This window comes from Muntiacus reevesi, chromosome 2 (assembly GCF_963930625.1).
Source record: "Muntiacus reevesi chromosome 2, mMunRee1.1, whole genome shotgun sequence".
Classification (NCBI taxonomy): Eukaryota; Metazoa; Chordata; class Mammalia; order Artiodactyla; family Cervidae; genus Muntiacus; species Muntiacus reevesi.
This window is the reverse complement of record NC_089250.1, coordinates 17,522,671-17,535,231: the sequence shown is the minus strand read 5'-3', so window position 1 is coordinate 17,535,231 and position 12,561 is coordinate 17,522,671. Positions and strand designations below refer to the sequence as shown.

General features: G+C 37.4%; 1 protein-coding gene across 6 annotated transcripts in view; it reads left to right on the top strand.

Moving 5' to 3' along the window:
* Nucleotides 1–10,095, top strand: part of ACBD5 (acyl-CoA binding domain containing 5) — a 31,310-nt gene extending 21,215 nt beyond the window's left edge. For all 6 annotated transcript variants that reach the window (XM_065921009.1, XM_065921007.1, XM_065921008.1 and 3 more), the window contains 2 exons: nucleotides 81–190; nucleotides 8,126–10,095. In XM_065921009.1, coding sequence (XP_065777081.1) covers nucleotides 81–190; nucleotides 8,126–8,138 — 123 coding nt within the window. In that variant the 3' untranslated portion in view covers nucleotides 8,139–10,095. The remainder of the gene's footprint in view (nucleotides 1–80; nucleotides 191–8,125) is intronic.
* The last annotated feature ends 2,466 nt before the right edge of the window (nucleotides 10,096–12,561 follow it).

Below are 12,561 nucleotides of genomic sequence, written 5' to 3'. Positions count from 1 at the left end.
ATTTTTAAAATTATGAACTAGGTGTGTTTTTAAGTTTATACATGTAACAGATTGGTAACCAGCTTACTTTATTTTCTTAGAGACCATCTTGGTGGCCCTTCGAGATGTCTCCTGGTGCATTAACCTTCGCTATCATATGGCCTTTTATTGCCCAGTGGTTGGTGCATTTATATTACCAAAGAAGGAGAAGGTAATATGATAGTTTTATAATTCTAAAGTGAAAAAAGTGACAGTGTTAGTCACTCAGTCATGTTCAACTCTTTGCGACCCCATGACTGTAGCCCACCAGGCTCCTCTGTCCAAGGAACTCTCCAGGCATACTGGAGTGGGTTGCCATTTCCTCCTCCAGGGTATCTTTGTGCCCCAGGGATCGAGCCTGGGTCTCCTGCGTTGTAGGTGGATTCTTCACTGTCTGAGCCACCAGGGAAGACTGTTTATATTACGAGCTTACATACTGGTATATAATTCTAAGCAGTATGTATTCTAAGTGGTATGTGAACTCTTCCACAGCAGACAGAGCTTTCAGCAGTAGTCAGGGAGATAGGTCCATCTTACAGATAGGTCATCATACTGAACATCCTGTACTGATCTGAGACTGCGACTGCCTTGGTAATGATATCTGGTGGGTTGCTAGACACTTGTTAGATTAAAATTTTTTCACTTGAGAGCATCTAAAGAATTTGTACACTTTTGATTCATGCAACAAGAAAATGATTGATTACAGGCATAAGTTTTATGTCTTATGGAGAAATAATGTTCTTAACATCTAATGTTTATTTTGGGCCCTTTGCTAATATTAAAGGACAACAGATGAAAAATAATGCCTGCATTCATTCTTTCTGTACCTTAGAAATATGGACATTGGCACTTTAGAAAATGTTCACCCTGGTGGTTGACTGTCTCCAGAAGTAGGGCTTATTCTAATTTGAGAACCAGAATTCCAGATTGGATGCCAGGAAATAATTCAGATAAGACGGAAAATGATAAAATCATTGGCAAGTACTCTGAGGTTGTCTAGATGAGGAGTAATGTGAGGCCAAACTCTTGGTTCAAGAAAATCTTTAGAGCAATTTTTTGAGACACTACATAAACTGAATTACTTTCCCTGGATGGGCAGATGGACAAATGTTGGTCATTCTTGGCCTCACTGATTTTGTTTTTGTTGTTTTGTCACCATTTCCCATTAAGTCAGAACTGATGGGGAAAATAGAGAGGGTGTTTGGTGGTAAGATTTTAAGTGTTCTCTTACATATGTGCAGTAGAAACACATTTTTTAAAAAACTTACAAATTTAAATAATTGGACAAAACCCACTGAAATGTTGTAAGTAATTAGCCTCCAACTAATTAAAAAAAAAAAGTAAAAAAAAAAAGCTTAAAAAAAAAAAAAAGAATGTTGAGATGCAGCAGAATAAACTGATAAAAAATAAAAATAAATAAATAAATATATCATGCCAAAAAAAAAATTTAAATAATTGTATGTCTGTTGTATCTCTACCAAAGAACTCATGTTTCTAATTGCTGCACATGATAACAAAAGCAAAAACCAAATATTTACCCTTCTCTTATATCATAGGGGTAAACAGCTCACTACTCTTTTTTTTTTTTTAGCTCACTAGTCTTTAAGTGCTCTAGTGAGAGTACTTCATAGTAGAGAAACTGAAAATGCACGTGACCTCATTCAGTCTTCTTTGTTCTCTGCTTATGTTATGACAGTTTGATTTATGTTTATAAATGAACTCACTGTTTTCTGGTACATTAATGTTCTTGGAATATACTTACTGACTTACAGAAACTTAGGTGGGATTTCAGAAGCCTAAGCTGCTTTCTCAGTGTCATTTACCCCCTTTCTAAGCCATCTGTATATGTGATATTTCAGCTGTTAAGATATAGACTGTAACTTAAATCCTTTCTTTTTCCACACAATTTATGTTTCTACTGTGATGGTTGGGTTCTATACAGTATTTTAAATCCTAACATCCCTGATACCAGGAGGAAAAAAGAGCCAAACTGTTTTTCAGTAGGTGGTTATGCTGAATTTAAGCAGCTGGCAACAGTGGTGCTAATGGAAAGTGTGTATATATTTTGCAATGCCTTTAAGAATTCTTTTTCGTGTTTTCCTTTGTTGAAAGTTGGGGACTGGAGAATAGAGAAACTGGGCACAGGACGAAAAAAATGTAAAGCTTATTACTTCAGTATTATTTCACACAAGGTTGAAACAGCTTGTCACTTTATTAAAAACTGAAAAAACAAATTGTACTTTGCTTAGTCTCTGAAAATTACAGTTTTTCTAAAATGATTATTATTTTTTAATATTCCTCACTAGCGAAAGTATATAATAGTCCTTCTAAGTATGCCTTCTGGTTGTTGACGGATGTCTCTGAATGGGAAAACTTTTCTCTGTTTTTAATTTTCTGTTATATTATTATTGAATCCGTATCCAGTTTTCAATGTATCCTGAGTGTTGTCGTCCTTCCAAGTTGTAAATTATTTAGTGCTGTGCAACTGCATTTTGATGAGATAGTGTTTTTATGTATTGTTTGCTTACATGTGTAACAAACCAACTGAGGTTGGAGGTGGAGCCATGTTCGATTCGGAAATAAAGTTTTGGCTTTGAGGGGCTTTCAGTTCAGTTTAGTTCAGTCACTCAGTCGTGTCCGACTCTTTGCGACCCCATGAACCGTAGCACGCCAGGCCTTCCTGTCCATCACCAACTCCCAGAGTTTATTCAAACTCAAGTCCATCAAGTCGGTGATGCCATCCAATCATATCATCCTCTGTCGTCCCCTTCTCCTCCTGCTCTCAGTCTTTCCCAGCATCAGGGTCTTTTCAAATGAGTCAGTTCTTCGCATGGGGTGGCCAAAGTATTGGAGTTTCAGCTTCAGCATCAGTGCTTCCAATGAACACCCAGGACTGATCTCCTTTAGAATGGACTGGTTGGATCTCCTTGCAGTCCAAGGGACTCTCAAGAGCCTTCTCCAACGCCACAGTTCAAAAGCATCAATTCTTCGGTGCTCAGCTTTCTTTATAGTCCAACTCTCACATCCATACATGACCACTGGAAAAACCACAGCCTTGACTAGATGGACTTTTGTTGACAGAGTAATGTCTCTGCTTTTTAATATGCTGTCTGAGGGGCTTTAGGTATGTTTTAATCTGGCAGTTTTCATTCCAATCCTAAAAAATGGCAATGCCAAAGAATATTCAAACTACTGCACAATTTTTCTCATCTCACACACTAGTAAAGTAATGCTCAAAATTCTCCAAGCCAAGCTTCAACAGTACATGAACTGTGAACTTCCAGATGTTCAAGTAGGATTTAGAAAACACTGAGGAACCAGAGATCAAATTGCCAACATCCATTGGATCACTGAAAAAACAAGTGAGATCCAGAAAAACATCACTGCTTTATTGACTACACCAAAGCCTTTGTGTGGATCACAACAAACTGTGGATAATTCTTAAAGAGATGGGGATACCAGACCACCTGACCTGCCTCCTGAAAAATCTGTGTACAGGTCTAGAAGCAACAATTAGAACTGGACATGGAACAACAGACTGGTTCCAAATCGGGAAAGGAGTACGTCAAGGCTGTATATTGTCACCCTGCTTATTTAACTTATATATAAAGTACATCATGAAAAATGCTGAGGTGGATGAAGCACAAGCAGGAATCAAGACTTCCAGGAGAAATGTCAATAATCTCAGGTATGCAGATGACACCACCCTTATGGCAGAAAGCAAAGAAGAACTAAAGAGCCTCTTGATGAAAGTGAAAGAGAGTGAAAAAGTTGGCTTCAAACTCAACATTCAGAAAACTAAGATTATAGCATCCCGTCCCATCACTTCATGGCAAATAGATTGGGAAACAGTGACAGACTTTATTTTTGGGGGGGCTCCAAAATCACTGCAGATGGTGACTGCAGCCATGAAATTAAAAGACGCTTGATCCTTGGAAGAAAAGTTAGACCAACCTAGCATATTAAAAAGCAGAACATTACTTTGCCAACAAAGGTCCATCTAGTCAAAGTGATGGTTTTTCGAGTAGTCATGTATGGATGTGAGAGTTGGACTATAAAGAAAGCTGAGCGCTAAAGAATGGATGCTTTTGAACTGTGGCATTGGAGAAGACTCTTGAGTCCCTTGGACTGCAAGGAGATCCAACCAGTCCATCCTAAAGGAAATCAGCCCTGAATATTCATTGGAAGGACTGATGCTGAAGCTGAAACTCAAATACTTTGGGCACCTGATGTGAAGAACTGACTCATTTGAAAAGACCCTGATGCTGGGAAAGACTGAGAGCAGGAGGAGAAGGGGACGACAGAGGATGAGATAGTTGGATGGCATCACCGACTCGATGGACATGAGTTTGAGTCAACTCCAGGAGTTGGTGATGGACAGGGAAGCCTGGCAGTGTTTAACAGGTTTTTAGTCTAATAGGAAAGAAGATTAGAGAACATTGTGCATGGTTTGGAAGAGACAGGTCCGTGTTAGTGATGAAGACAGAGATCTAAAAATCTTAGGATGGGAAAAGTGTGGCCAGGAGACGGCCCATTCTGTATATCAAGCTCTGGCACAGTATCTGGCACATATCTGGCTTTCAGTAAATATGTGCTGAATACATGGCTAAATGCCTACTCTTGGTAGAGCAGCTGAAGTACCATGTGACATGGATAGGCTTTGATTTTATTTAACATATATACATCTGGACGCAAGCACACACTGAGATAATCCTATACACTTGTAAAGTAACTGCTTATCTATTTGTGTTAAGCTTTTAAAAAAATTTTTTTTACATGAAAAGTAATACTTAAGGTCCACTGCTTGATTTTTTTCCTCCCAGTATAGAAGAATGTACATTTTTAATAGTTGATTTAGTGTTAATTCTGCTATATAGCAAAGTGATTCAATTATGCATATATATATTTTATATTATTTTCCATTATGTTTTATCATGGGATATTGAAAATAGTTCTCTGTGTTTACAGCAGGACCTTGGTGTTTATCCATTCTATATATAATAGCTTACGTTAGAAAATTATAAAAGTAAATAAGATCCTATATCACTCTGCAGGGTATCTGAAAAACATTCTTTCTGCATGGTATGAAGAGTAACATCTGCAGCCCTGTTCAAAATTAGGCCCTGAACAGCCAGCCTCCTAAGATGGTAGCTCCTGTGGTACCATATTCCCTCAGATACCTAACCTGGTCATTCTGCTGTTAGAATTGTCCATGACCTAAGTCTTAAGTACTGATAGCAGGCCTTTCTTTTTTGACCAAGCCACATGGCTTGTGGGATCTTAGTTCCCTGATCAGGGATCGAACCCAGGCCATGTTAGTTAAAAGTGCTGAACCCTAACCACAGGATCGCCAGGGAAGTCCCTGAAAACAGACCTTTTTTTAAGTCCACAAGACTAATCTTCAAATGTTACAAGCAGACCTGGTCTCATTTTTTTTTTTTTGCACTTTGCACATATTCTAGTTTTTAAACTCTGAAGTTTTGTGACACCCCTGTTGTAAGCCTATCAGCACCATTTCCCCAGCATCTGTTCACTTCATGTCTCTTGGTCTTCTTTTGGTAATTCTTGAAATACCTCAGGCTTTTTCATTATTTTTTTAATCTGTTATGGTGATCTGTGATTAGTGATGTTTGATGTTATTCCTATGACTTGTCGAAGGTTCAGATGATGGTTAGCATTTTTTAGCAATAAAGCATTTTTGGAAGAAAAGCTATGGCAAACCTAGACAGTATATTAAAAAGCAGAGATCACTTTGCCAACAAAGATCCAATAGTCAGAGCTATGGTTTCTCCAGTGGTCATTTTTGGATTTAAGAGTTGGACTATAAAGAAGGCTGAGTGCCAAAGAATTGATGCTTTTGACTTGTGGTGCTGGAGAAGACTCTTTGAGAGTCCCTGGACAGCAGAGATTGTTATCAGTCAATCCTAAAGGAAATCAACCATGAATATTCACTGGAAGAACTGATGCTGAAGCTCCAATACTTTGGCCACCTGATGTGAAAAACTGACTCATTGGAATAGACCCTGATGCTGGTAAATATTGAGGGCAGGAGGAGAAGGGGATGACAGAAGATGAGATGGTTGAATGGCATCACTGACTCAATGGACATGGGTTTGAGGAAACTCCGGGAGATAGTGAAGGACAGGGAGGCCTGGTGTGCTGCAGACCGTGTGATTGCAGAGTCAGACATGACTTACAGACTGAACAATTTTCAATTGAAGGAATGTACAGGTTTTTTTAGACATAATGGTATTGCATACTTAATAGACTATAGTAGAGTATAAACTATGCACTGGGAAACCAGAAAATTTGCATGTCTCACTTTATTGTGATAGTAGCTTAATTGTGATAGCCTGTACTTTGAAGGGAAGCATGTTTTTAATTAATTAAAAATAAATACATGTTTAAAAAAAGTCAGGCCTAGGTTTCTGGGGCACAGAAAGCAGCATCTCAGCATTCCTGACAGAGCAGAGTTCAGTGGGCTGGGGGAAGGCAGGATACTATTCCTGTTTTCTTTTCTGTTGTTTTCTGTAACTTCTCTTATCCTGCCATACTCTCCATTATGCAAGTTAATTTTTTATAAAAGGAGAGACAGTTCATAAGTGCCTGAAGAAAAATCCCCAAATTCTGAAGATAGTAATAGTGACTTATGTCTATTACCCTATTACAGTTGAAGATTGGGGATTTCATAGATCAAGTCATGTGCTTTTTGGTAAATCTATAGAGGACCTTGTATGGCAATCTGCATCACATGAGTTCAGGCACCTACCTGTCAGCATTTCTGCTAATACCTCACTCGGGTAGTCTTTACAACCACCCACGATTCTGTTCCTCCAGAGGTTTTTTTTCCCCTTCATGTCATGAGTAATCTCCTCCTGTTATGTGAAAATCCATCTGATTATTTAAAATTTCACACACAGGTGTACATAAGATTTCTGCAGAGGATAAAGAATGTCCAGTTATGTACAATGTCATCCCTGCCAAGCTGTTGCTTAAGATTATTTCTACAGAGGTGGTGGTGTAGTCACCAAGCCATGTCCGACTTGCAACCCCATGGACTATAACCTGCCAGGCTTCTCTGTCCATTGGAATCTCCTGCCTAGGCTGCTGAAGTGGGTAGCCATTTCCTTCTTCAGGGGATCTTCCCAACCCAGGGATTGAACTCTGGTCTCCTGAACTGCAGGCAGATTCTTTGCCATGTGAAGGAGGGAAGCCCTCTACAGAGGGGAGGAATCAGTTTGTAATGAGAGTTTCAGGCATTTTGGCCTCTGCAATGCTGAGGAGCGTTTAGAAGTTTTACAGCTGTGGGTCCTTTCCCAGAGTTTAGATTACATGTGATTGTTGTGTCTTGTGCTCACAAGTTTATCCTTCCCTGGTAACTGACCCTGCTGTTAGTAAAACTGTCATATGTATCTGAGTTGTTGGTTCACATGTCCTTTCCACACCATCCCATCAATTAAACAGAGCTTTTTGAGGGCTGAGAGCCTGCCTCATGGATGGCTGATCCTCAGTCACTGGCACACTGCCTAGAAAGTAACAGATACATAATATGTGTTGATTAAATGAACAGTTCAGGTTGTGCATCTTAGCAAACTTTTTTTGTTTTAGGAAGTTTTTTGTTTCAGAACTTCCATTTTGATAAAATTATGAAATAATTTGCAAAAATCTGAACTGTGGAGTAGCCAACTAGATGAGATTCTAGAAGCCATAAGAGGAGGAATGTACATTTATTTTATTAAATTTATTTATTTTTAATTGAAGTATAATTGCTTTCCAATACTGTGTTGATTTCTGCCAAATATCAACATGAATCAGCCATAGGTATGCCTATGTCTCCTCGCTCTTGAGCCTTTCTCCCAGGGAAGGTGTATTTAAATTGTTTGTTGGAAACTATAACTTGGTAATGTCATCACTTGCAGCTGGATCTTTCCTGTCCAGCTTTAAGTGACATGAAGTAACTGCATAAGAGTCATTTGTAATTTCATGGTTTTATTTTGAATTTGAGTATTATAATTATGTTACCATTCTGCAAATTCTTTGGTATGGTGTCTCATATTCAGGTTGCATTTATACTCATAGGACCTTGTTTATTTTCCTCTTTTCAAAGAAAACTGAACTAAAGAAAATGACGTTTTGTTGAAGAAGTCTACTGGCCCTGGATAACCTCGGGATGATACCGATTGTGGAGCGCACACGAAAATCCTAGTTTGTGATGATTACATTTTTGTTGTCCAATAGTTTGGTTTGTGTACATATATACATATATATTTTGCACTACACAAATGATAAACATTTTAAGGACTAATATTGCTGATACTTGAATAATCAATCTCAACTAGGTGATAAGTAGCATAGATTTCCCCTACCCTTGACTTCAGAGGACATTAAATTATTAATTAGTTTGGTAACATGTTTACCTGATTATCGCCCATAGAGAATCATAAGCTGCTTTTCCCAGGTATAGTTGTGATGATGGTAACAGATTTATAACTGGGTATTTTTAACTTTCTAAATTAAATATGAGAAAATATGCAAACCAGGAGTGAATTTCAACTGATAAATCAACCGTCTTTCTAAGTTACTGAACTGCCATGCAATTTAGTAGAAAGAGACTGGGAAAATCTTCTCCACATCCACTCTGTGGACTGCTCAAGATCCCACTTGGGCATGCACTGCTCTGACTTCAGTGTTCAGGCATCATCATGACAAAGCAGAGCCCTGTGTACTAGGCTTTGTTTTTACAAATGATTCACAGAATAGACCTAACTGGCTAATGGCAATGATGAAGAGTGGGCTTAAAGTAGGTTTGTCAGTGTGTTGTGAGCCTGCAGATCATTAATAAGATTTGTATTCAGTTATATATACATGGATTCCTTTCTAATCATTTTCCTTTAACTGAGAACATCTTGTTTCTGTTTTATAGGGTGCTTTGAAATATAAAATGAAAACTTATTTATACTGTTTTTACAAAGGTCAAAAGGAAACACATGAAAAATCACTTTTCTGCAACTGGTATAAACCACACAGACTGGACTCTTAACCTCTTAGTGCCTCAGTTTTTCTTCGGGGTATAATATTGGAGACGTACCTATTGCTCAAGGGGTGTTGGAGGGATTTGCAAGCTAGCAGGCCATATGCTTCCATTTGAATAAGACACACCCAACTAATGTAAATTTAAGTTTCTCTCCCCCACCCCCCACCTATAGACTAAGAAGAAGTCTGTAATTTAGATTCTTGAAGGCTTTCTTTGGAATTACCCTTCCTATATACCTTTTGAAACTCCCTGCTCATGTAGATCTACCTTACTTATACTTCCAAGATTTCTCTGATTCAAAGGCTTAGTATCAAATGATTTTTAAATATTCTTGGTATGTGTGATGTTGGCTTTAGCATCATGTGTTCAGAGTGTTTTTGATAAGAGGGAGAGAAATCTGTCCCTAGTATAGAGGGTGGTTCTTTGTTTACCGGAAGAAAAAAGAATATGATTTGCTTTTCTGAAGACTGTTTTTTCCCTTGATTTTTTCTTACATGTAACTTGGTGTTTTTTTTTTTTAATTTTTTAATCCCATCTTGATTAAAATGTGTCTATCTAAATGGATCTACTGATATTTGCTTTTTAAAAGGTGTCCTCTATTTATTTAGGGGAAAAACATGAAGCCAGTTACTGAATTATATGTAACAATAAAATTTAAACCTGTGGATCTGGAATTATTCTAAACAATTAGCCCTCTATCTGGTATTAGAAAATAGTGACTTTTCGCTTAGTATATAAGGAAATAAGATGCAGAGTAAGAATGTAAGCAGTTGTGATTTGTGACAAGCAGTTGGAGGTAACTAGCTCCTAGGAATAACCGTTTGTATCCTATTCCAAAGTCTTATTTTATAGTTTGAAAAGCACTTTGCACACTGTTCTTGTATATACAAGTAAAGATGTAATTACAGGACGTAGTATTACTGCTTTGTTTAACAAGAATCTCATTTAACATTTAAGATTGACAGCTATGGTATTTTTTTAATGATAATACTTTTCTGTTTCTTTACTGTAAAACTAAGTTAAAAATAAAAGCTTAATGAGAATTGTTATGGTTTTTATTTCTTGTTACTGTTAGAAGTGCGTTGATTATATACTAAGGCTTAAATAAGAATAAATAGTAAGGATTCAGAGAAAGTAATTGTTTCTCTTTCAAAATAAAGCCATGCTATTACACATCATTTAAAAAAAAAAACGGGGTGAAGTTTAACTCATTTAGTCATTTGGTTGAGAGTGTTGCTGATCATGTGAAAATCTTTGTTTCAATTTTAATTCCAACTCAGTCGCTTCTCACAGCCTCTCAGTGCGGCCTTCATCAGCCATCTTAAATGCATACAGTTGGTCTTAGGTAGAAAATGGTGTTTTTATTTATTTATTTATTTATTTTTTTCATTTATTTTTATTAGTTGGAGGCTAACTACTTTACAATATTGTAGTGGTTTTTGCCATACATTGACATGAATCAGCCATGGATTTACATGTGTTCCCCATCCTGATCCCCCCTCCCACCTCCCTCCCCACCCATCCCTCTGGGTCTTCCCAGTGCATCAGCCCTGAGCACTTGTCTCATGCATACAACCTGGGCTGGCGATCTGTTTCACCCTTGATCATATACATGTTTCAATGCTATTCTTTCAGATCATCCCACCCTTGCCTTCTCCCACAGAGTCCAAAAGTCTGTTCTATACATCTGTCTCTTTTTCTGTTTTGCATATAGGGTTATCGTTACCATCTTTTTAAATTCCATATATATGTGTTAGTATACTGTATTGGTGTTTATCTTTCTGGCCTACTTCACTCTGTATAATGGGCTCTAGTTTCATTGATCTCATTAGAACTGATTCAAATGTATTCTTTTTAATGGCTGAGTAATATTCCATTGTGTATATGTACCATAGCTTTCTTATCCATTCATCTGCTGATGGGCATCTAGGTTGCTTCCATGTCCTGGCTATTATAACAGTGCTGCGATGAACATTGGGGTACATGTGTCTCTTTCAGATCTAGTTTCCTTGGTGTGTATGCCCAGAAGTGGGATTGCTGGGTCATATGGCAGTTCTATTTCCAGTTTTTTAAGGCATCTCCACACTGTTCTCCATAGTGGCTGTACTAGTTTGCATTCCCACCAACAGTGTAAGAGGGTTCCCTTTTCTCCACACTCTCTCCAGCATTTATTGCTTGTAGACTTGGATAGCAGCCATCCTGACTGGCGTGTAATGGTACCTCATTGTGGTTTTGATTTGCATTTCTCTGATAATGAGTGATGTTGAGCATCTTTTCATGTGTTTGTTAGTTATCTGTATTTCTTCTTTAGAGAAATGTCTGTTTAGTTCTTTGGTCCATTTTTTTATTGGGTCATTTATTTTTCTGGAATTGAGCTGCAGGAGTTGCTTGTTTATTTTTGAGATGAATCCTTTGTCTGTTTCTTCATTTGCTATTATTTTCTCCCATTCTGAATGCTGTCTTTTCACCTTGCTTATAGTTTCCTTTGTTGTGCAAAAGCTTTTAAGTTTAACTAGGTTCCATTTGTTTATTTTTGCTTTTATTTCCAATATTCTGGGAGGTGGGTCATAGAGGATCCTGCTGTGATTTATGTCAGAGAGTGTTTTGCCTCTGTTCTTCTCTAGGAGTTTTATAGTTTCTGGTCTTATATTTAGATCTTTAATCCATTCTGAGTTTATTTTTGTGTATGGTGTTAGAAAGTGTTCTAGTTTCATTCTTTTACAAGTGGTTGACCAGTTTTCCCAGCACCACTTGTTAATGAGGTTGTCTTTTTTCCATTGTATATTCTTGCCTCCTTTGTCGAAGATAAGGTGTCCATAGGTATGTGGATTTATCTCTGGGCTTTCTATTTTGTTCCATTGATCTATATTTCTGTCTTTGTGCCAGTACCATACTGTCTTGATGACTGTGGCTTTGTAGTAGAGCCTGAAGTCAGGCAGGTTGATTCTTCCAGTTCCATTCTTCTTTCTCAAGATTCCTTTGGCTATTCGAGGTTTTCTGTATTTCCATACAAATTGTAAAATTATTTGTTGTAGTTCTGTGAAAAATAACGTTGGCAGCTTGATAGGGATCACATTGAATCTATAGATTGCTTTGGGTAGTATACTCATTTTCACAATATTAATTCTTCTAATCCATGAACACGGTATATTTCTCCATCTATTTGTGTCCTCTTTGATTTCTTTCATCAGTGTTTTATAGTTTTCTATATATAGGTCTTTTGTTTTTTTAGGTAGATATACTCCTAAATATTTTCTTCTTTTTGTTGCAGTGGTGAATGGTATTGTTTCCTTAATTTCACTTTCTGTATTCTCATAGTGTATAGGAATGCAAGGGATTTCTGTGTGTTAATTTTATATCCTGCAACTTTACTATATTCATTGATTAGCTCTAGTAATTTTCTGGTAGAATCTTTAGGGTTTTCTATGTAGAGGATCATGTCATCTGCAAACAGTGATAGTTTTACTTCTTTTCCTATCTGGATTCCTTTTATTTCTTTTTCTGCTCTG